The sequence below is a fragment of the Macrosteles quadrilineatus genome, unplaced genomic scaffold (genome assembly GCF_028750875.1).
Source record: "Macrosteles quadrilineatus isolate MER2022 unplaced genomic scaffold, UCM_ALF_1.0 Scaffold_7__1_contigs__length_78375512, whole genome shotgun sequence".
Taxonomy (NCBI): Eukaryota; Metazoa; Arthropoda; class Insecta; order Hemiptera; family Cicadellidae; genus Macrosteles; species Macrosteles quadrilineatus.
The window spans coordinates 1,675,757-1,702,536 of record NW_026542600.1 but is presented as its reverse complement, the minus strand read 5'-3'; the positions used below and the strand labels follow the sequence as shown (position 1 = coordinate 1,702,536).

Here is a 26,780-nt window from a genome sequence, read left to right as displayed (position 1 = left end):
TACTGTCTCTCTCCCTCTCTCTCTCTCTCTCTCTCTCTCTCTCTGTCTTTGGATGTGTAGGGTTGGCGAGGGTTGTAAAATTGCTGAAAGTGAAAGGGACGTGGCTGGCGCTACGTTCCTAGTTTTTGGCCTCTTGATGCTAACACTGGGTCGGCTACTCGAGATCAAACAACAGCGTGTGTTTAGTACAAAATTGGGTCCACAGTCACATCTATCTATATCTATACTTATTTAATACGCAAGCAGGATTTTTGTGACAATTACTCATCCGAAACTACTGAACCGATTGACATGTTTTTGGTGTCATTGGAAAGAGCGTAACGTGAAGTTGTGCAGGAAACTTTCTTTTTAGGTAAATAATTAGAGAGTGAGGCCCTGGGACCCTTTAAAGTTTCGTATTTCTCCATAAGATTAACATGGGAAACAAACATTGTTTTGAAACTCCAGCTGTTGTCAGGAATTAAATATTAATAATTAATTGCTCCCCATGGAAGCATGAGAGTTCTGTAGAGTTTAAAGTAGCCCACACCTTATTGTCTACAAATTGGCTAAATAACTTAGGTACAGTACATTATAAAAGCTGACAGACTTTTTATGTTGACTTAAATTGTAAGCTTACCATTTCCCGTCCATGGGCAGTTTGATAGTTAAAAAATAACCCTTTAAACTGGAATAGGACTGTTATGTAAATTGTGAGTATTTCCATTAGTTAATAATCTTTTAGTTGACTCTTTTAAAATCATCGGAAATTATGACTGTTATTAGTTTTTTAACAAGTCATTTGTTTATATGTAACTCCTGTACTTCTTTGCAATTGCTCGATTTCGAGCAACATGTACACTAGTTAACCTATAATTTTATACAATAGCTAAAATATTCCACATTCCAACCAAATTTCTGGCCGAAAGTAGTTTTTAATTGCATTTTAATTGAATGATTTGTAACGAATCGAATTGAACCATAATTGTGGTTAATACTAGGGACTAACAATTAAGGGACACTAGGTTCTAAATACTACAAGTGCAGAAGGGCACGGTACCCATTCGAGCCGTGTCCATATTTTGTTAAATTAATAGTAGTTTACAGCAACTGGATAAACATTTTACAATATTTATGTAGAAATATGTGCATGATTTAGAAAGTCATTAAGCTGGAAAACTGCAATATACTACAGACTTTTCAGGGAGGTTACGTATTCATTCAGCTTAGTGAAAACATAATATAGATACGTATACAAATAAGAACTTGAACTCTTTGAGAGCCATTGAATGTTATTAGACGAAAAGGGTTGTGCATGTTTACTAGCGCTACTCAGCAACAAAAACCATTTAATTTATCTCTAAAATGTATATTATTAAAGTGCACTGAGCAGCAGCCTAAAAAATCTATGTAACTTACCTATATAGTTACAAAATACTCAAACTCGCATTGTGACATTATAATTCGGCTAATATTTCTCCAACAGATAATTCATCTACAGAGAAGAATTTTATTGTACTCTTACCGTGTCTAATAACATCCAAAGACAAAAACCTTGCCTAAAAATGGTACCTGTCTTAACAAATTATTTGCAGTGGCCTATATTACGGACCGTGGCTCACTGGTTGGTAACATTATTGAAAATAACACGACATTTTGGCTGTAAAAATGGCCCAATTAGTAAATACTATTTAAGCAGCTACTGTCATAACAGAAAGGTCATATTCCTTTTAAACTAGATCACATCATCCTTTATAAGATACGTTGATTAACAATGCATGTAAACGTCAATAAATTACGTAACAGCCAATTTATTTTTTTGCTTTTTGGAAATGCCAAATTTCTATGTAATTTCCATTATTTGTTGCCAATGAAGCCACACACCCATATAAATGAGGAGACCCCTAACAGTTCAAGAATAAAAGCTAACTTCACTTCAAGTATATTCCACTACACCTAACGTTCCGTAGAGAGATTATATTGACATCTTTATGAAATTGATAAGGCTGAGACAATTAACTGACATCCCCCATGTCAAGGAATTCCAGTTTTAACAGTAACCCCACAACCAATTAATTTCTCCCACCAATACTATTTTAATACTATTTAAAGGTTCTTTCAAAGGAAGAGATACCAGATTAACATATTAATAAAAACTCCGATTACGTACAGTATGGGAAATATTTTATTCATTGAATGATCAACTATATTTGGCAACTAACGCAATTAATATCATTTTAGCGAATTTCCCCTATAGGGAATAAGCTATTACCGTAGTACTCATGGTAAGACCTGGACCCAGGACCGATTTACTTTTTCGTTTTGAGGTCCCTAGAGACCAAAAACACCATCCGTTCAAATGTATATATATATAGATATATATATTTATACATAAATATACATATACATATTTATATATATATTTTTGGATTGGTTTTTCTATGATTATTCTAAAAAAACTCCCTCCAAAAAGTTAACATAAAACAATATAACGAATAGAGACTAATCACACTATAACACTGGAACAGTTCCAGAATTTGTGTAAAACTGGTTTACAAATTGTTATACTGTACTGTATATACAACTTTATTTTACTTGGGGTTTTCTACGAAATAAACTAAAACAAAACTATAATGCGACAAGATGGTAAGGTCATAAGAATACTAGAATGATAAAATCGTCCATAAAACAACTACAAAAAAAAAAAAAAAAAAAAAAAACTAAAAACCTCGCCTATGCCGTTTGAGTTCCAGTAGGGAATGGGACTGGTTCTGAAGACTAGGAGTTTCCTTGTTTGTTAGGCATTTCTAGGAAGAGGCACTTTCTAGTTTACAGCCCCAATGTGCGGCTGTTTAGTTTGATCACATTGTTGCCGCCCTTTTCGGGACACTAAATCATAATATCCACAAAGGCAACACACAACACTACTAAACTTACCCATATTCGAAACAGATGGCTTTTAAAAACATTGGGCCCAATCAATAGATTTTAAAGTACAGAATTTAATTATGACATTTAATATGATTAAAATCTAATCTCTAATTAAATTTTAATTAGAGTACAGGTAAAATAAGCATCGCAACGTAAACAATGTCAAGCGTAAGTATTTTATGACGGTTTGCTAAAAAAATTTTAATTTAAATGTGTTAAAATTTTGGTAGCATGAACTAACGTTTCGGAATCCAGACAGATAACGCAAAACTTATACAGTACGGTATGACATAAATTATAAATTAAATGTAACATGACTGTAAAAAATAAGATGGGACAACAACGATAATAATTAAGTTGTAAATAGTGATTTTGTGTTGTCTTCACTTGATGTTGATGTTCATTATCTGACAAGGTCATTTGTTTCTGTTTAGTAATGTAAAATGTGACAATGTTTGATTAAAACACAAGTATCAGGAGACCAAGCTTGCTCGAGGTGTCAGGTTATTTCATAAGTAGCGATGCATATTTGGCTAAATACACTCTCGCCAATTCAGTCAATACAAAAAGACTATTTTAATGTCTATCGTATTTCGTATTCGTATTTCAGGAGAAGACCTCTCGTTCATCTTTACATGCAAACACTACGTAAAATACCTTCTGGGCCGTGACAGACAGACAGAAATTGAGATAAAACACTAAAAGCTTTTTAATGTATAAACGCAAAAATAACCGAAAATAAATAATTCTGAACAGTGTACAGACAAAACTCTAATTTTATTTGTGATCAACTACCGTACATTAAAGTAAACAAAAATCAGCTGTGTGTGGTTTCTAATGCTATTCTTATGGAGACAATGTTACGTTATATATAATTTTGTGTTGAAATTTGGGGAAATTAACTATTTTTCCCGCCATCACGGGATCGAGTCCTTTAATTTGAGCCCTCTCCCGTCCTTCTACGACTTCCCAGTCACCCACAATTTTGAGGTAAAGACCGCGGCTTACGTAATAACGTAATTAATATATAGATATGAGGAGTTTACTTGTATGGTATAATCATAGACTAACCAAGGGAGTATGTTTTATCTATGGTATAATGTACTAATCGTAATAGATGAAATGATTGAATCCATTGCTAAACAGCTGCTTATTTGCTATAGCAGAATTGAAAACAAGCTCATTTTGATAGGTTATCTATACACAAAACCTTATTCGTTTTCTAGTTTAGTTTGTTAATTAATGATGCATATGACGAAAAATATAGTTCACCACACGGGCAATTTTCAACTCTCGCTCATTTACCGACCTCGGCTTTGCCTAGGTCGTAAAACTTGACCTCGGGTCAAAAAGAGTCACTTGAGGTCCTAGTGATTAAATATTCTAATAAGATAATTGTTTTGACGCTAATATGCAGTTTGTAACAACTGTAAAAAATAAAGATGTTTGAGTAGCCGACCCTGTAAGTCAACATAAAGTTTAAATGAGTGTTTTAAAGTTTGTTTGATATTTATGCCAATGTTAGTAATTAACAATGTTTAATATTTAGAAAATCATAAAAAAATCTTACTTTAATAAAAACAATTGTTATTGTAGGCGTACCACTATCACACACTGTACACTACTGCAATGTCTTGTTTGTGTTTTTATGCCATATATTAGGGTCTTTTGTCTTATATATCCTTTTGTGTTCCTTGTTCACTTATAATAAATCAACATTAACAATTCATTATAATTAACAAGGGAAATCTAATTTTTTAACACCTTTTACAACTAAAATTAAGTCTATTTGAATGATTAGCCAGCTGTACACTTTAATAACCCCAGTATTATGTATTCGATATTGTTACTTATGCATTGTAATTACATTTTAACGTTGGTCAATTTTAGGAAAGGGTTTGTCAATCATTAAATTTTAAGTTGTTATTTCATGACAACGTAATACGAAGTTGACGTACCACTTTAGCATTGCTCTGCATTTTACCCAGAACTGAAAGAGTAATATTTTTTTTAATTACAATTAAATAATATCTCATGAACTGCCATGCTGTAATAGCTAGTTTCCGGCGTAGGGCTATGGGAGTAATAACACCCTGGATGCCCCAAACTCGTGCCGATTATTAAGTATTGTGTGAACCCAAATCAGCTATTATTATTTCTTTTTCTTCGCCTCCATACTAGGTACATGGCTAAAACCTTCTTTTGCCATGGTGTTAGCATCGCAACTACTGAGCCACAACTGAACAGAAAATAATAAATATTCAGGCGTGAATAATATTCTAATTAATAACTATCAACTTTTTAAAACCTCATACCATCAAAAGAGTACTAGTTAGAGCAAAGTTAAAAAGAAAAAAAAAACTATAGTTTACCCAAGAATTGAGAGTTTTAAAGCAGGAAAGAGCTAAAGACCACCTACAGTGACAGTTCCATGTGACGTCAGGCCTCTGCCAGACCATAGGACACTATACATACAACATACAACCATGATATGAGTCATGATGACATACTGTTTTTTTGGTCAGATATTGTAGAGATTTAAATCATATACATTGTATACTTATTCCCATACTGATGGGTTGAGGCGTTCGAAAGTTATGGGACTTTGAAATCTCAAATTTAGACAACTTTCTTCACCCAGAAAATCATATTTTCAGTCTTACAGTATTTTCAATTAAATTCTCAACAGTTGATACAATTTATCCTCTTGATTTAACGTTTAAAGGTATTTCAAACCTACATCCTTATTCCTTATAAAGTAAAATTCAGAGACATGCCGGGAGACAGCTATAGTGTAAGAGTTCCTTATCTATTATCAGGCTCATGTAACCTATATCCTTGTCCTTCTACTGTCTGTGCTGTAGTTTGACCAAGTTCATACAGCACAGGTCAGTGCTGTAGTTTGACCAAGTTCATACAGCACAGGTCAGTTTCATACAGCACGGACAGGATATAGGAATATTCTCAAGTCATTAAACAAGCCAAGTACAGTTTAAAAAAAAAATAAAATCGAAGATGCAGACGGAGACTCCAGAAAATTGCGGCACATCGTAAATAAGGTTGCAGGACGTCCAAGTAGGAAGGAAAAATTCCCAATAGAAGCATTCTGCGCGCACGATGGCACTGCCACCTCTGTCCAGATAATAATTGTATGCAATAATTTAGATTCAATTTAATTATTAATTAAATTAATTTAATTATTAATCATTCCCTAAGACTTTTGAAGCATGGCTTTGCATAATTCCATATTCACTTGACATTTCCCAGCCTCCACTTCCTCTACGTCGTGGACCTGTTTCCATCATTCCCTAAGACTTTTTAAGCATGGCTTTGTATTATTCTATAGTTACTTGACATTTCCCACACTCCAGACCTTTTGCCCTTGCAACTTGCCTCCATTTCCTCTACGTCGCGGACCTGTTTCCATCATTCCCTAAGCCTTTTTAAGCATGGCCTTGTATAATTCCATCGTCACTTGACATGTCCCACACTCCAGACCTTTTGTTCTTGCAACTTCCCTCCACTTCCTCTACTTCGCGGACCTGTTTCCATCATTCCCTAAGCCTTTTTAAGCATGGCGTTGTATAATTCCATCGTCACTTGACATGTCCCACACTCCAGACCTTTTGTCCTTGCAACTTCCCTCCACTTCCTCTACGTCGTGGACCTGTTTCCATCATTCCTCAAGCCTTTTTAAGCATGGTGTTGTATATTTCCATAGTCACTTGATATTTCCCACACTCCATACCTTTTGCCCTTGCAACTTGCCTCCACTTCCTCTACGTCGTGGACCTGTTTCCATCATTCCTCAAGCCTTTTTAAGCATGGTGTTGTATATTTCCATAGTCACTTTATATTCCCCACACTCCAGACCTTTTGCCCTTGCAACTTCCCTCCACTTCCTCTACGTCGTGGGCCTGTTTCCATCACTCCCTAAGCCTTTTTAAGCATGGTTTTGTATTATTCCATTGTCACTTGATATTTCCCACACTCCAGACCTTTTGCCCTTGCAACTTGCCTCCATTTCCTCTACGTCGCAGACCTGTTTCCATCATTCCCTAAGCCTTTTTAAGCATGGCGTTGTATAATTCCATCGTCACTTGACATGTCCCACACTCCAGACCTTTTGTCCTTGCAACTTCCCTCCACTTCCTCTACGTCGTGAACCTGTTTCCATCATTCCTCAAGCCTTTTTAAGCATGGTGTTGTATATTTCCATAGTCACTTTATATTTCCCACACTCCAGACCTTTTGTCCTTGCAACTTCCCTCCACTTCCTCTACGTCGTGGGCCTGTTTCCATCACTCCCTAAGCATTTTTAAGCATGGTTTTGTATTATTCTATAGTCGCTTGGCATTTCCCACACTCCAGACCTTTTGCCTTTGCAACTTCCCTCCACTTCCTCTACGTCGTGGACCAGTTTCCACCACTCTGATACGTCTCAGGAAGCAAGTGATACAAAATATGCCACAGAACATGAACAAGACGCAAGTGATACAACTTACTACGAGAGAGCTCAATGACGAAACTGACGAAAAATCCAACGCAAAACCTGGTACATATATATATATGTATATATATGTATATACTAGCTGTTGTACCCGTGCTTTGCAACGGGAAGAAGACACAAAATACAAACATTTTGATCCTTACATTTGTTGTATAAAATAGTTACACATATAGGCTACCACTTTTAGAAACAAAATTTGGCTGCACTTTAGTATCCGTCCTACACTCATAACAATGAAAAATATCGATATAGGCTATGGATTATTCTATATATTCATTTAAATTAATAGTACTGTACCCTGTCAGTAAACTTTATAACTTGTTAATGCGAATTTAATATCACAGAACCAACTTGTGTATTTGAAACAGCTGACGAAATTCTTTTATTCGTTTTAAATATTACTCATAAGGTTAACATGGGAAATTCCAGAGCCACTGGGGCGGAGCCCGAACGGACTTTTGAGATAAGAATGCGTCTATATATGTTAATCGGGAATGTGAGCTATCATCACACCAAATTTCAGCCCAATCCGGCCAGTATTTTCTGCGTTTACTTGTCACAAACATACATCCATACATCCAAACTTTCTCATTTATAATATTAGTAGGATTAGTAGGATATATATATATATATATATATATACCATAATACCATATAACCACACTACAAATTTAATTCTACAATATACGGTACGTAGTTTTATCCAAACAAACGATCAAAAACCCCGAATGAAATTTTTAATTGACTTAATAGTCAATGCATATAAGCGAGTCTTATCTTTCGATGCAGATTAAATAATACAAAGGCAGAGGAATGCGCGAGACCAAGGACAATGTCACGGCACGGTTGCTATAGAAACGACGCAACGAGAATTGCGCGCCAACGTCAACTTAACGCCAGACTGTGTAAACACGCCGCGTGTGTAGTGTTCGACGGAGCTATAGTACTTTCAGTTGGCAATACTGGCTTCTAGCCTCGAGTGAGGTGGTTCAACCATGAGAAGCGCCTCAAACTCCTGGGTAATCCCCGGTTAGCTCCTCCCACTCTGCCCCCTATCCCCACCTAAAAGACGAGCAAGTGGTAAGTCGGTCGGGAGGATTGACGACAAGTTGGTTTCTCGAATATAATAATTTAGTTTTACAGGCCGGTCAACTGGACTGACGATGAAATAACTTGTCGACGTACTGGTTTTCAGCATTTATCTATTTAATTAAAAAAGACGGTCTAGTGGCCAGACGACAAAGTATCTTGTCGGTCTACTGGTAGGCTCCCATATATTAGGGTCTTTTGTCTTATATATCCTTTTGTGTTCCTTGTTCACTTATAATAAATCAACATTAACAATTCATTATAATTAACAAGGGAAATCTAATTTTTTAACACCTTTTACAACTAAAATTAAGTCTATTTGAATGATTAGCCAGCTGTACACTTTAATAACCCCAGTATTATGTATTCGATATTGTTACTTATGCATTGTAATTACATTTTAACGTTGGTCAATTTTAGGAAAGGGTTTGTCAATCATTAAATTTTAAGTTGTTATTTCATGACAACGTAATACGAAGTTGACGTACCACTTTAGCATTGCTCTGCATTTTACCCAGAACTGAAAGAGTAATATTTTTTTTTATTACAATTAAATAATATCTCATGAACTGCCATGCTGTAATAGCTAGTTTCCGGCGTAGGGCTATGGGAGTAATAACACCCTGGATGCCCCAAACTCGTGCCGATTATTAAGTATTGTGTGAACCCAAATCAGCTATTATTATTTCTTTTTCTTCGCCTCCATACTAGGTACATGGCTAAAACCTTCTTTTGCCATGGTGTTAGCATCGCAACTACTGAGCCACAACTGAACAGAAAATAATAAATATTCAGGCGTGAATAATATTCTAATTAATAACTATCAACTTTTTAAAACCTCATACCATCAAAAGAGTACTAGTTAGAGCAAAGTTAAAAAGAAAAAAAAACTATAGTTTACCCAAGAATTGAGAGTTTTAAAGCAGGAAAGAGCTAAAGACCACCTACAGTGACAGTTCCATGTGACGTCAGGCCTCTGCCAGACCATAGGACACTATACATACAACATACAACCATGATATGAGTCATGATGACATACTGTTTTTTTGGTCAGATATTGTAGAGATTTAAATCATATACATTGTATACTTATTCCCATACTGATGGGTTGAGGCGTTCGAAAGTTATGGGACTTTGAAATCTCAAATTTAGACAACTTTCTTCACCCAGAAAATCATATTTTCAGTCTTACAGTATTTTCAATTAAATTCTCAACAGTTGATACAATTTATCCTCTTGATTTAACGTTTAAAGGTATTTCAAACCTACATCCTTATTCCTTATAAAGTAAAATTCAGAGACATGCCGGGAGACAGCTATAGTGTAAGAGTTCCTTATCTATTATCAGGCTCATGTAACCTATATCCTTGTCCTTCTACTGTCTGTGCTGTAGTTTGACCAAGTTCATACAGCACAGGTCAGTGCTGTAGTTTGACCAAGTTCATACAGCACAGGTCAGTTTCATACAGCACGGACAGGATATAGGAATATTCTCAAGTCATTAAACAAGCCAAGTACAGTTTAAAAAAAAAAATAAAATCGAAGATGCAGACGGAGACTCCAGAAAATTGCGGCACATCGTAAATAAGGTTGCAGGACGTCCAAGTAGGAAGGAAAAATTCCCAATAGAAGCATTCTGCGCGCACGATGGCACTGCCACCTCTGTCCAGATAATAATTGTATGCAATAATTTAGATTCAATTTAATTATTAATTAAATTGATTTAATTATTAATCATTCCCTAAGACTTTTGAAGCATGGCTTTGCATAATTCCATATTCACTTGACATTTCCCACCCTCTAACTTGCCTCCACTTCCTCTACGTCGTGGACCTGTTTCCATCATTCCCTAAGACTTTTTAAGCATGGCTTTGTATTATTCTATAGTTACTTGACATTTCCCACACTCCAGACCTTTTGCCCTTGCAACTTGCCTCCATTTCCTCTACGTCGCGGACCTGTTTCCATCATTCCCTAAGCCTTTTTAAGCATGGCCTTGTATAATTCCATCGTCACTTGATATTTCCCACACTCCAGACCTTTTGCCCTTGCAACTTGCCTCCACTTCCTCTACGTCGTGGACCTGTTTCCATCATTCCTCAAGCCTTTTTAAGCATGGTGTTGTATATTTCCATAGTCACTTTATATTCCCCACACTCCAGACCTTTTGCCCTTGCAACTTCCCTCCACTTCCTCTACGTCGTGGGCCTGTTTCCATCACTCCCTAAGCCTTTTTAAGCATGGTTTTGTATTATTCCATTGTCACTTGATATTTCCCACACTCCAGACCTTTTGCCCTTGCAACTTGCCTCCATTTCCTCTACGTCGCAGACCTGTTTCCATCATTCCCTAAGCCTTTTTAAGCATGGCGTTGTATAATTCCATCGTCACTTGACATGTCCCACACTCCAGACCTTTTGTCCTTGCAACTTACCTCCACTTCCTCTACGTCGTGAACCTGTTTCCATCATTCCTCAAGCCTTTTTAAGCATGGTGTTGTATATTTCCATAGTCACTTTATATTTCCCACACTCCAGACCTTTTGTCCTTGCAACTTCCCTCCACTTCCTCTACGTCGTGGGCCTGTTTCCATCACTCCCTAAGCATTTTTAAGCATGGTTTTGTATTATTCTATAGTCGCTTGGCATTTCCCACACTCCAGACCTTTTGCCTTTGCAACTTCCCTCCACTTCCTCTACGTCGTGGACCAGTTTCCACCACTCTGATACGTCTCAGGAAGCAAGTGATACAAAATATGCCACAGAACATGAACAAGACGCAAGTGATACAACTTACTACGAGAGAGCTCAATGACGAAACTGACGAAAAATCCAACGCAAAACCTGGTACATATATATATATGTATATACTAGCTGTTGTACCCGTGCTTTGCAACGGGAAGAAGACACAAAATACAAACATTTTGATCTTTACATTTGTTGTATAAAATAGTTACACATATAGGCTACCACTTTTAGAAACAAAATTTGGCTGCACTTTAGTATCTGTCCTACACTCATAACAATGAAAAATATCGATATAGGCTATGGATTATTCTATATATTCATTTAAATTAATAGTACTGTACCCTGTCAGTAAACTTTATAACTTGTTAATGCGAATTTAATATCACAGAACCAACTTGTGTATTTGAAACAGCTGACGAAATTCTTTTATTCGTTTTAAATATTACTCATAAGGTTAACATGGGAAATTCCAGAGCCACTGGGGCGGAGCCCGAACGGACTTTTGAGATAAGAATGCGTCTATATGTTAATCGGGAATGTGAGCTATCATCACACCAAATTTCAGCCCAATCCGGCCAGTATTTTCTGCGTTTACTTGTCACAAACATACATCCATACATCCAAACTTTCTCATTTATAATATTAGTAGGATTAGTAGGATATATATATATATATATATATATATATATATATATATATATATATATATATATACACCATAATACCATATAACCACACTACAAATTTAATTCTACAATATACGGTACGTAGTTTTATCCAAACAAACGATCAAAAACCCCGAATGAAATTTTTAATTGACTTAATAGTCAATGTATATAAGCGAGTCTTATCTTTCGATGCAGATTAAATAATACAAAGGCAGAGGAATGCGCGAGACCAATGACAATGTCACGGCACGGTTGCTATAGAAACGACGCAACGAGAATTGCGCGCCAACGTCATATTAACGCCAGACTGTGTAAACACGCCGCGTGTGTAGTGTTCGACGGAGCTATAGTACTTTCAGTTGGCAATACTGGCTTCTAGCCTCGAGTGAGGTGGTTCAACCATGAGAAGCGCCTCAAACTCCTGGGTAATCCCCGGTTAGCTCCTCCCACTCTGCCCCCTATCCCCACCTAAAAGACGAGCAAGTGGTATGTCGGTCGGGAGGATTGACGACAAGTTGGTTTCTCGAATATAATAATTTAGTTTTACAGGCCGGTCAACTGGACTGACGATGAAATAACTTGTCGACGTACTGGTTTTCAGCATTTATCTATTTAATTAAAAAAGACGGTCTAGTGGCCAGACGACAAAGTATCTTGTCGGTCTACTGGTAGGCTCCCAAGATCTCTCTCTCCCTCAATGATAACAACCATTAATTATCGTAACAATGGAAAATATATTTTAAAATACCTATTGAAACAGTAAATCCTATAAATCCTATCGATACCGTTTAGGGGGTACATGCGAGATATTTGACTTACCTATGTACTATCGTTTGAAGGTTTAACATAAATATGTCACTGTAACATACTGATTTCTTGATGATTATAATTTTCCTTTCTTGCATTATTTCTAGCAAAATTTACTGTTTATAAACAAGAAAACGTTTATTGAATTTAAGTTATAAATCACTTTTAATTTTTGTTAGTGACTGAAAAAATATATATTCTTTAACGCCTAAGGGGAACATATAAACTGATTTTGAAATATTGACGAACAGCATATTAAAGATAAATTAATATTTTTTTGTTTCCAAATATTTAGAATTTTGATTTGTTATACATTTTACTTGTTAATCTTGGTTAGTCGGCTACTCATCACATAGATAACATTTTCCACAATTTATTAAAAAATGTGGAGGTATATTTCAAGTTTACATCAAACTCATCTTCAGCCCCTGGTAACGACATATCAAGACATTTTACTTGAATATATCACCGAAAAATACTGAGATACTGTCAAGATTCTATCAATGCATTCATTGAAGGTATCAGTTTAATAGTTATAAAATTCTGAAACGGATTAAATGGTTAAGACTATAAACATCTCGCGATATTGAAGAGTCACTACAACATGAACAATAAAACAAACGCCAGAGTTATATTAGACAGACCTGATATCGATGGGTTCATAAATATTTGTTGATTGAAGTCAGTTTTTGTTTACTTAAATTTGGAGCCAATGTTGGTTTTTAATATCGAATATGCAATGGCAATGCTAAATATTCATGGATCACTAATGTCTGTGGATTCACGCTGCTAATTGTTAGGTTTTTTGCAGGGGATACCCTTCCTGTTTTGTCCGCAATATAGGTAGACGATTTAAGTAGATCTTAAATTGAAGATAGGTCTGTAATTTCTATAAATTAAAAAGATTTAAATTTGTTTATAGGATATCACTCTATAAACACTGGTAGAAGTGTTTTTTTTTATTTATTATTACCTATTAATTATTGTTATTTATTTATTAGTGTGTATAATTTAAATATATATTAAAAAATGTTTTAATAATCTTTATGAAACAAAAATAACACATAGTTTGTTAAGAGACAGGATTAAATTAATACAAGAACGCTGTGCGGACAAGGTTTTTGTCAGTTTGTTCACACGGATAAAAGACTTGCGTCTCAAATATCAAAGGGGTTTGAGACCTTTGAATTTCCTACGGTTTTACAAATAAAGAGACAAACAAGAAATACAGGGTGTCCCACAAAGAGGTTGAAACGTTTGATTTTATATTTCTTTCTTATTTAAAGACCGAACATTTTGAAACTTTACACAACATATGAAGTAGGGTTTTAAAATATTCTGGGAAAATTTCAGCTCCCTAGCTCACGTAGAAACAAAATGGTGGCATATAAATTTGTATTCACTAATTATATTATATAGGAAATAGTTTAAACAAGAGCAGGGAGATTAAAATTTATCTAATAAATAAATAGTTTTGTTTTACCATAGTTATAATATTTAGTCTTGATAAAAAACCTACTTATATTGAATCCGGTCCTCACTGTTGGATAATAGAATATGATTAAATAGGTGTGATCCCGTCTCAGCTGCTATTGCCATTAATTAGTGTCAACGATTTAACTGACAGTTCTCGAGAAAAACTGTCCTCTTCCATCCACTGTGTGTAGTCATTAGACTAATTAGTTTCCCTGGAAGCAATGTACGGTTTACGAACTATACATTGTTCGATGTAATTATCCAAATAATGGTATTTGCTTTTCAGGTTGAAGTTGACATTCTCCTGTATGATGGATCTATCAAAATTTCCACTGGACAACCAAATATGTACAATGGAAGTAGCTTCTTGTAAGTATAAAATCACCTTCGGTTAGTATATTTAGATACGTTTTTACTAAGCTGGTTTATTCTTTCTTATTAGATTTTGAAATGTTTTCAAAGAGTCACTCTGTGTGAAATTGTTGTTTGAGAATAACACGTATTGAAATTTAAATGGAATGTTTTTGTTTCTACAAGTTGTCTACATTGAAGTAATTATTCTTAACCAAGCACTTTAAATTTAACTGAAACCTCAGGATAAACAATGGATTTTAAGAGAGTCTCACTCATCTTTACTCTGTGCTGAAAAACGTAACAGTTTTGAGACGAAATAGATCATTCTACAGAATGTACGGGAATCGCACTAAACTAGAAGGAAACCCAAGTAGACAGATATATCATAGTATTCCTTCAGAGTATTAATTTAGGATAAGTGTGGGTGGCAACACCGTCTTACACCATGCATCAAGAGCTCACTTATCCAGCAATGTCCTTGGTTCCAGTTTCGAAGACGATAGAAGAGTTGCGACTTGAATGGAAGACTATGAACCCAGTAATCATGGGCAAAGGCCTGAAGATGCCTCAGTTTGAGATAGTGGAGATAATCGCATCGGACTGTCAAGAATCATTCCAGATTGGTAACTTTTAATTACTTTTTCCGCTTTTAGACTTAAGTTTAGGCTTTTCATAATTGCAAAATTTTGTTTATTTACATTCCAAGCTTCTCAAAACATTTACAAAATGAAATATTTAGGCAATATAATCGAATATGAATTTTTAAAAATAAAACAAATTGGTTTTTATACATAGTTTGTATCAAACCATATTTCATTTTAATTAGTAGAGTATGTAAATTTTGTGCTTAACTATACAGGGTGAATAAAAAGTCAAGACCCCCCCCCATCTAATATTTTTCCAAGTAAATATACAGAGATATCCTTTTAGGGGTCGGGCAATCTTAGCAGGAAGTTTCATTTTATGATTTTGAAATTTTTGAGTCCTCCCCAAAAAGAGGGGATTTGGGGGTAACTCAAATATTTTAAATCTAAACCCCCTTCAAGTGACACCTCATTTTAAAGTGTTTACAAAAACTTAAGGAATGGTGAAAACTAGAGGTCGCTATCTCTTCTCTGTCCAAAATGGTAGCCCGTCAAAGGTTGTGGAAAATCAATGGTAAAATTGGTTCGTAATTGTAATATTGGCTACCATTTTGGATAGAGAAGAGATAGTGAACTCTTGATTTTCACCATTCTTTAAGTTTTTTTTTAAACACTTCAAAATGAGGTGTCACTTGATGGGGTTTTACATTAAAAAGTTTTTAGTTGCCCACCCAATCCCCCCTTTTGGGGGGACACTCAAAGATTTTATACGTTAACCCCCATTTAGTGACACCTCATTTTGAAGTGTTTACAAAAACTTAAAGAATGGTGAAAACCAGAGTTCACTATCTCTTCTCTATCCAAAATGGTAGCCAATATTACAATTACGAACCAATTTTACCATTGATTTTCCACAACATTTGACGGGCTACCATTTTGGTCAGAGAAGAGATAGCGACCTCTAATTTTCACCATTCTTTAAGTTTTTGTAAACACTTTAAAATGAGGTGTCACTTGAAGGGGGTTTACATTTAAAATATTTGAGTTACCCCCCAAATCTCCCCTTTTGGGGGGACACTCAAAAATTTCAAAATCATAAAAAGAAACTTCCTGCTAAGATTGCACGACCCCCAAAAGCATATCTCTGTATATTTACTTGGAAAAATATTAGATGGGGGGGTCTTGACTTTTTATTCACCCTGTATGATGGTATTCTGATTTAGCTTTTTCATGTGAAAATATTAACATAGAAAAAACACCATTTACTAACGTACAGAACATGAAGCTGAAGGTCTACTATCTGTATTAAATTGTATGAATTTAATGGAACGAACAGGCCTCTTCTGCCGTTTTCACATTGTTCAACAACATTATGTCATTCTGACAAAATGAACAGTGTTGGAAGGATAATTAAACAACTCTCTCTAAATTATATAATTACTAGTAAGTGAAAATTCCACACTAAATGTTGTATTACTTTTTTCTATAATTTCCTTACACGACGACACAATACACTAAGTCGTTTTGGCATCAGTGTGTGTGCGTGTGTTACTCTGGCACTAACATGTAATGTTCGTATAATTTAGGCAACTACAGTTGTCTAGTAGCGGAGTTTTACCTGAGTCGGTCAGTTGGCTTCCATCTAGTGCAGAGTTATCTGCCGACCATCCTCATCGTGGTTATCTCCTGGGTCAGCTTCTGGATGGACGTCGACTCTGTGCCTGGTAGGACCACCCTGGGAGTCACTACACTGCTGGCTGTATCATCACAGAGTTCAGGTGCTATTTACCCGCATCCAATCGTTACATTTAGAATTTTGCCTTTTTATACTAGATTTTTAGTGTTGTAAGACTTTCTGTATTTACAAACTAATTACTCGAAGAATTTTTGTAATATATATTTGTTTTACATCGAGAGTGTTGTTTTTCTTTTTCTTTTGAGGGAGGGGGTATGCGTTTACGCACACAGATGGCTAGCCTGTCGTGTGGGACTCCAACAGGTTAAATACCAAAAGACTACCCACTACAAACCTCATTTACTTTTCGGACACTAGCCTGGGAACACATGTTGCACCTTATCAGAACTAGGCCAAGTTCGCCTACGCCCGAAGGGCTTAACTCCGCGTCTATAGCCGTAAATCTTTTACACAAGATCTAGACTGCAATCCAATCCAGATCGTTCTTTTTTTATTTGAAGAATATTCCGGGCAAAGTGCAACTAGCCCATCACAGTCAGCACCCCTATAAGTTGAGTGGCCTCACGGTGGACCCCGTAGTTTGTTACACTGGCAGGGGTGTTTTACACATGTGTTTGTTGTGATGTGAACCCTATACACGCAAGTGTTTAAACATATATCTGATACAATCTTGTTTATAGGAATTCAGAGTGGTCTGCCACAAGTGAGCTACGTCAAAGCAATTGATGTTTGGATGGGAACTTGCACAGGTACAACGAGTAATACTAAATTAAAATGTAGCTAGTATTATTACGTTACGTCTACAATTTAATACGATATTTAACTCATGTTCATGAGGCATATCAAGTTTAAATATTTTTAGCAGATGGTTTAGGTTGGCAAAGAAATACAAAGAAATATCTTCCATTGAGGATAAATTGAGAAATAGAATCACTTAAATACCTGCAGAATTGCCATCCATCTCGCAAGCATTTTTTTAATAAGTCTTGGGCACGGTTCATAATAATACAAAATTATTGAGACACATTTCTGACTGGTGATTCTTAATATGTAGTCAAATATCATACTTATGGGATACAAGCTGGAAAATTCTTGAGACTTTTTCACAAGTGAACAACTCATCTTCAGAACAGACTAGTTGGGAAATGGGTGGGAATGAAGATCCATTCAAGTTAACGATTATCATATAGTATAAGTAAGTCTAAACGAAAATTGAATTGGTTACTTGAAAATATTCGTTTCCGATTGTTTGTTTGTTTTGCTTGTAAGGTAATTAAATTTCACAGATGATGTAGGTGTCAGGAGTTAATACTTGTTGTACGTTGAAGCGTTCGTGTTTTGTGCGCTCCTGGAGTTCACCTTTGTCAACTACATGTGGCGCAAGTTGGTTCCTGAGGTTCTGAAGCGCACCACTACTCTACCAGAATCTGTTAGTGGCAGAGGGCTGGACAGTGAGACGAACACTCAGACCGTAGCAGTCACTGTGGTATGTACAGAGATTATTGTCATTTAAACTATTTGGTATTCATTCTTTTTTCATGTTTAATTTTTGCTGATAGTAAGTTTAGTGGTTGGTGGTATTTATGGTGATGTTTGTATATTATGGAGGTCATTTAAGGAATAATTGCGAAAAGTTTCCATCATGATTACTAAAAAACAGTTCCACTCAATGTGGGCGTTTTGAAATCTCATCTCATTCTCGGGTAAGAATCAAACTACAAAACAACAAGAACGTCATTACACCTTTATTTATAGTTTGTGAACACCGCAGACACCCCTTAAATAAAATAGCTTTACATTTCAATTATCTTATTGATCCGACTAATCAAACATTGAAATAACTTTACCAATTAAAAAAAATCTTTGGATCAATTATTTTGAATTATGTAAACCATAGAATCCATATGGCTCAACTATACAACTTATTTAATATTTTAATTGGGGCATTCAAATCTCCGGTGTATTTTTTTTCAAGCAACAACAAATAAAAGATTGCTGTTTCTGCTAGATGTTAATACGCTTTTAATGTGTTTAAAGCCTGTAATTTCAAAATAGCCATCCCTCAAAATAAGTATGGCATGGTGGCTGAGTGGAAGGTCGTCGGTTCAGTAGCTTTTTGTTGTTGGTTCGAAACTGGACCCAGCGCTCCCGATCATTGGACTTAAATTGTCTTGACTGATGAAATCTTGAGCTACACCGATCATCTCACCATGATTCATTCATCCTTCACTCATATTGTGGTCCCGATCGCTACAAATTGATAATTGATAAAACGCACTGTTTCAGGTGAGGAAAGTTGTAGTGACTGAGAATGCGAGCGGGCTTTGTTCCAACAACAACATGGTGATGGCGCGCAGAATCGATGAATATTCCAGACTGTTCTTTCCTTTAGCGTTTGCTGTCTTCAATGTCCTGTACTGGACATACTACTTAGGCTGAAGGAGAAGATTCGGATCAAAATGTAGATGTGGGTACGGGATATATTATCCTCCTCGTGGCGAACAACGATGCGGATGGGAAACGTTCCTTCTTATGTAAAAAGAACTACCGTAACTACGCTTGTGTCATACCCTGTGTTATATGTTTGAAAGATCTGTTATTGAAGTGAAGTTGTTTCTTATTGGTTTACTGATTAAGAAGTAAATATGCGACTTTCCGATTATGTATTCCAATAGCTACCTAAGAATAGTTTATCTCATTACTAGGACCGAAAGTGGCATTTTCCGGTGCGCGCTCGAGTTTCATTATGCGAGGTAAAGCCAAGTATGTGAGAAGTATTTTCACGTACGAGGCGAAGCCGAGGGTGGAAATAATGGAGCAAGTGCCGGAAAATCACTTTCGGATCGAGTTTTGAACGATACTTTTCATCATGACGAAAAAATACATACAAAGAGATACAAACCCAATTAACATTAAAACTACCTATCATATTTTTCAATTAACATTTCATAAATATCTATATAAAAGAAAATTTTCTAGAGAAAACTTACATAATAATTCGGCACGGAGTGATGAAAAGATATTTATTTAATGGTAGAGCAGTTTTTTCATAGTTTTATGCAATGCAAATATTGTCGTGTATTCCTTTGAACTTTTAAATGGTGCTAAAACCCTAAAACCAATGTGCGGGATCATTACCGGTAGGATATTTAATTAACTGTTGTCATAGGTTTTACTGACATTACAATTTTTATTTTATTTTATGATAAATGGGGTGTCCCATATTCCATAAAAAGGTTGCTTCTTCTCAATTACACCAGACAGTTATAACGTATGGCGTGCTACAAGCTTGAACTACACAAACACCCCAGAGTCCGAACAATTAGAACAAAACAAGCAAAATAAGTTTGGTTAAAGTAATTTGATTTAAAATACGATTTTTCATCGGTTATTGGATTCTTGTACAATGTTGCTTAAGTATATAAAATTAAAATATCAAAACATATAGTGTAGTGGTAAATTAAAAAATTTAATTAGTTTGATTCGCAACTCTTCAGCTGAACTAATGTATACCTATGCACTTTTTTAAACTGTGGTAGAAAAAGTTGTTCTGAAAATATTTTGTCCCGCCATTTTACCTTATTAATCAGAACCAAACGACACTCACGAGTATTTTCCATAAGTACTTATTACAACAATGGGGTATACAGTTTGCCGGGTTTTCGATACGTTTATTAATTCAAAAACAGCAACCTCTTCGTGGGACACCCTATAAATAGGACCAATTATATATTTGATTACATAACATTTAATTTATATTGTAACTAAGCTGTAAGATGTAACTGAAGATGATAAATAAATTATTTAAAAGTACAATGCAGTGTGTTTCCTACCTTATCAATGTTTTATTTGAGTCAATATAATTTAAAAAAAAAATCCGGTTACAACAGCTTATGTGATAACATTCGTTCTCCTAATGTAAATGTTAGTAAATACAATTTTATGATTTGCTGAGGAACCTAAATCACAATTGATATTTATTAAAAAGGCCGTTGATTTCAGCCTTTTAACCAAGAGTAATTATATTTGAATTCGAAAAATGAGTCTCAAAATCTAGTTTATGCGGTACAAATCCCTCTTCTACCTCATTTGTGACATATACATATGTGGTTAACAAGTTTATTCATACTAATGGGGATTGTGAAGAATACGGTAAATGCTACGAACCAAACTTGTCATGTTTGTACATCTCCGTAAATAAACTTAAAGAAAAATAGTTCTGGCTCCCTTGAGTAAAGTTCATTATTATTCTCGAGAATTGCACAGACCATCTGGGACTTAAATAATTCACATGACCAACTGAGCAGAATAATAATTGGTCTGTGGACATCAGTTCTGCGTCTAGGGATTAGATTTCGTCATCATGTAACAGTCACACTTAGTGATAACATAAAGTTATTCATACTACATAATAATTCTAAGTTAGGTTCGATTCAAGTCCGAAAATAAGACTAAGGAATCAAATGCTGCGTAATTATAATAATTGATTCTACTGCTCTCCGGATATCTCCTTAAGATAGCCAATATGAAGTCAATTTACAGACAATGAGCATGGATTTATTTTGTCATCTGATGAAATATTCTATATTTTATTATGAGATTATAACAAAAAGTTCTGAATCATCGCCATATTTTCTTCGATGTTAAAATACGCACCTAAGTGGCGTTCCCACCTCAAATAATTGATAATTGATTATTATTGAAATTTCCATATAATTAATCGCCACACTTAATATATTTTGATTCATAATTTTATTATAAGAAAAAATACATTTTTATTGTAATTTTGTTTCTAAGCAGATGTAACAAACAAAGAATTCCACATGAAATAATATTGAAAACACCCAGAAGGCAATTGCTGTGTGCAAAATGTTTTCCAAATGTTTTTATTGTGACAAACATTGTTGTGTAACTGCACACTATTCGTTAAAATGTCTCTATGTGTGTGTGTATATGTATGTGTGTGTGTCCGATAGCGTGACTGGAGTAAACATTTTCCAATTTAGGTGAAATCTTGTCTGAACCTACCAAATAATTTTGTTTTAAAATTATGAAGAAAATTAAAATATCATGTAAAGTTATAACTCCTATATTTACTCTCATGGAGAATTAGTAAACTGTTGTCGTTTAGGTTTTCTTGTTTTTCAAACAAATTGAAAGATAAATTAATTTCATGCTAAACTGATTTACTAAAAGTAAAGTGTTTCAGTTGGGGGAATAATCTCACTTTCACCTAGTCTGCAGGTTTGCTGATGAAGGGGCACTTTCCTAAGCCATTGTGATATCGTTCTTTGTACACATCAAACAGTATTATTATTAACCATTTTCCTTTATGTGAAATTCAGTTTAATTTTGATGACTAAATCCTTTTGAGAGGGATCGCTCAAGAAAGTCAATTTTAAGAGTACACCCAATTAACCTGATTATATACATAGTCTATGCATATATATGCCTGATATATACAAAGCAACGTCTTGACCTATTTAACGCAACACAATAGCTATACAGTGTACATTGATTGACCTTGTCAACATGTAGAACAATACGAAGTTAGAAATTACAATCCTACGTACATGCTATGGTTCGATAGTATATTTTTACATTTCATATTTCAAGATACTTTTCCTCCATACTTAGCTATGGTATAACACTTTACTTTAGTGTAGGATTCAATCCTCACTGTTTGTGATTTTAAAGAATTATTTTATATCTTGGACATTTTTCAAGATAGAAATTTCATAATTGGTATAAATGTGTATTTTATTAGGTAAAAAGAGCTTACAAAGTTTCGTTTCAATATCTCAAACAGTTTCAATATGGCGGCCATTTAAAATCTTAATGCCAAATTTCATGAAACCCGTAAATATTAAGAAAATTGTTTTTCAGATCAAAAAGATGCTCTGTAAAATAGCAAATAATAAACAATTTGGAAGTCATATTGAATTGCGTAACCAAATGTAGAAGAAAACTGATAATTCGGTTGTTTGTCATCCGATATTAACAAACAAGGTCTCATTTGATTTGGAATTAAATTCTCTATCTTTATATTTACGGGTTTCATTAAATAAGTATATGCTAACAATCACTGGGGTAAGAAAAAAACAAGGGGAATGAGTTGGGTCAACGTTTAAAAGCTTGGTTTAAGAAGTCTTGGTGAGGATTTGACAGTAAGACTACTCAAGATGGTTTTACTACCGAGGATGAAACTATTGTGACAGTGACCACATGCTTCTAGCAAGACGTTCTCCCTTCACAATCTTTATTCTACTGTAAGCTTTAAAGAACTTATTTTTTGTTGTTCCATAGAATAAAAACAAAACAATTTCTTGACCAGCATTAAACGTGTTAATAAATTTATGGAAAGTAAATAAAAATACGTCTTATAAAACTTAAAACAAATATTTACACTACGGTAAATATATGAAGATGATAAGTGGTGATGGTTTTCGATTGGACATATAGAAAAGAAATATGTTATTTATGAAGTAAGTTTTTTTATAAAGTTTATGAACACAAAATTATAAAAATTCTATATTTTATTAGACCGATAAAGTTTTAAATAGTTTTAGGACTACAAATAGCTTAAACTAATGTATTTAACTTAAATTTTGTCTAAATTTAAACGGAAATAATTAGTTAACTGTATTTTTAAATTTCCATGTTAAATGTTATAATCACTGGAAATACCTGTTTTTGATTTGTATTATTTTTTTTATTAAATGAAATCCAAATGATTATTTATTGAGGTAAACTTGACAGTCAGCCTCTATATAATAATAATAATACAAGTCATACACAGAAGTAAAATACACATTTCGTAACATAAAAGAAAATAAAAAAACTTAACATACTTTTTCCCCCCTAGCATACAGGCACACACACATACACTCTTTGCTGCACCTAAGCCTATATTTTTATTATATACAATCTTCATTAACACCTAAAAACCCTACAATCAATCACTTGTCAATCTATACGTGTACAGTAGAAGTAATTTGTGAAAACGCGCATCACAGAGTATCATACACAAGTTATGCAAGTAGCAAGTAGGGTGAAATTGAGCTCGTTATCCAACGGTTCAACCACTTCCACTAACTAATGACAATAGCTCGGCATAGACCTCAGCCAAAGCTACTTACTGCCTTCCGTAAGCTTTGCAAGACAGCTTCAAATAAATTACGACTTAGTTACCAATTTCAAACGCTATATCGTAACTAATGAATGAACAGAGTATTCAATGCCGGTGGACAAAACCTTCTTGGAGAGGGTTCGTTCCTTATACCTGTGTTTACAAGAATTATTTTAAGAATCCTTATATTCGTCAGTACATCGTTCCCTTTAAAGCACTGCATAGAAAACTACCAAGAACACGTTTAAAAATGAAAACATTACTATCTACAACCTAGCTAGTAATACTCAAAGTGCTTTCAACTGTAAAAGCCCCCAAATAACCATAGAAAGGGGCAAGAGGAGGAAAGTGATCATACTGTAGTTTATTTCTTACATAAACACTAAAACAGGAAAGAAATCACTTATAAAAAAAAAACAAGTGACTAAAATGTATTTGTTGTCTTAATCGTAACACTATTCCTGTTCTTTTTTACTTTTTGGCTGTTGGATAAAACTGCTTCCTTCCAAATCATGATATTTCATATTAATGATTGCTTTATAATTATTATTATTGTATGATACATGTATTAAAGTTCGGTTACATTTATTTTTTCAATATTTGAAAAAAATATTACCAAGCGTGGTTAGACTTAAAAATGAACATCCAGTCTGACAGGCCATATTTTGGGACAGGGTTCTAACTTCTTTCGTGGGAAAATTTAAAATATTAATAGGTTATAACTCATTTAATAATGTTTATCCCATTTAAATGATGTTAAAAACGTTGTACTGTATTGGTATAGACACGCATTAAACGTGCTCGGGTGTCAAAACTGCCCAACCACTAAGTAGCAGATTGAACAATACAACACGTTCGTACAACATTGCAATGATCAAATATGTAATCATAATCTACCAAAGAATATTCTCGGGGATATTTTTAATTGATTGGCTATTTTAAAAAAACACTTGAATACATGTTATTAGGATTTACAGAAAGTAACATTTTTGTCAATTAAAACATTGTCAATCAAACCATCAAAATAGAGTTATCTCAATATATCTACACATAGTTACATGAAATAGACATCACGACCATACAAATCTCATGTCATGTCTTATAAAAATATTTAAGCAGAACGGGTTATTATAAAGTGTACCCTAAATACAGAAATAAATTAAGTAAAAATATATGCGGATTATACAAGGTCTGGAAGATATTTATAAGGTCCTGGAATTAATATTTATATATATGTGTTTAATAGGTTAAATATGAGTTTGTACTTATTTATCATAGGATTAACATTGTAAGCTCCGAAAGAAAATTTGGTATGTAATCTACTAATGTTTAATATCTCAGAACCTAATTGCGAATGAAATTATATATTTACATAATTTTATCAAATGAAATCAATAAAATAGGGCAGAGTTTTCGAATAATGATTTCAATGATTATTTAAATTAAATTATTTGAATTGACATTAGGATGTTGAAATGAAGACGTTTCATTGAGAACAACTTTCAAATCAACAATACGCTATAATTATTTAAAGGCGAGGATTAATTTATTTAACTATTTAGGTTTATGTTTTGATGAATTCAGAGTTAATTAATAAATTTGAAAATTTGGTTATTGCGTTTGAATTTAAAACACATTTTTAATGCAGTCTCCATTTATAAGCAATTTTAAAATATAAAATTTTGGTTAAAAGGCTTTTAATAACCCTTATATTTATTCCAATGTAATGTTAGTTTTAAAATTGCATATTTCAAGAGTTTGAAGCATAAAATAATCACTTTATCACTTAATTTGTGGCTTAGAAGTTAAACTAAATTGTAGCTAAATTCTACAATTCCCTTAATTATAAATAATATGATTATTTTTATTTTATAAATTAATACGGTAACTGTTTAATTATTCGCACAAATTAATAATTAGTTTTAAGTTGTGCCATAGTATTTTAATAGTAATGTTGATATTTCATAGTTTATTGGCATAACCTCTGTTAAATATCTGAGTCACTAGAGGCCAAAAGATAATGTAATTTTTATTCCAGATGATGCAAATTTAAGTGATGAATATACTTTTATAAATATAATGAAATGTATCATAGACTTTACATAATATGATACTTGTATGTACATAAACATTTTAAAAACTTAGACTGGGTAATACAGTTTCAAAGGCCAACTATAAGGATTTTTCGGACAAAATATTCCATTGCTTACATGTAGTGCTTTTCAGGAAATGTTATTATTTAAATCAATGTGAAGAGAGTAGTACTGAACCACATTTAAAACAAATACAAATAACACAACTGTGTTAAAAATACTCATATGGAACTCAATTCATCGGGCGTACATAACCTTACACTTTGGGCATTGTTGTTTTGATTCCACTCTCATATGAGTGGTTGTTCTGAATATACATTATTAGTATTCCATTGGAACACCAGTTAAACGTTTGGACAATAAAGACTACAGTTGTGTTCTTGGCGCAGCTGTCCGAAGTTTTGAGAAGTAAGGGAATCGAAATGCAAACTACAGGGGGCTAACTGAGCCTTTGAATAGGATTTAAACTATTAAAATGATTGGAAAATAACAGGTGACATTGTAGCTATCCAACCAAAGTGTAGTACGGTCTTCTGATGGCTAGTTTAATCACACAGTGAAAGATTAGAACTGGTGATGATTGGTTTCATTAATACAAACTTGTTTTATTACACCTGATTAAAACCACAATCGATAAAAGTCTATAATTGGACCTCATTTTATGTTTTATTTTAATTTGGTTTTTGTTTGTAAATAGACGTTATATTACTGTAGTAA

At 34.1% G+C, this 26,780-nt stretch overlaps 1 protein-coding gene across 1 annotated transcript in view; it reads left to right on the top strand.

Moving 5' to 3' along the window:
- LOC128998202 (glycine receptor subunit alpha-2-like) overlaps positions 1-20,613 on the top strand; it is a 49,072-nt gene extending 28,459 nt beyond the window's left edge. The window contains exons 5-10 of the mRNA XM_054424223.1: positions 14,494-14,576; positions 15,050-15,184; positions 16,732-16,923; positions 17,522-17,590; positions 18,170-18,327; positions 19,128-20,613. Of these exons, the coding sequence (XP_054280198.1) occupies positions 14,494-14,576; positions 15,050-15,184; positions 16,732-16,923; positions 17,522-17,590; positions 18,170-18,327; positions 19,128-19,280 (790 nt within the window). The 3' untranslated portion in view covers positions 19,281-20,613. The remainder of the gene's footprint in view (positions 1-14,493; positions 14,577-15,049; positions 15,185-16,731; positions 16,924-17,521; positions 17,591-18,169; positions 18,328-19,127) is intronic.
- Positions 20,614-26,780: the final 6,167 nt, after the last annotated feature.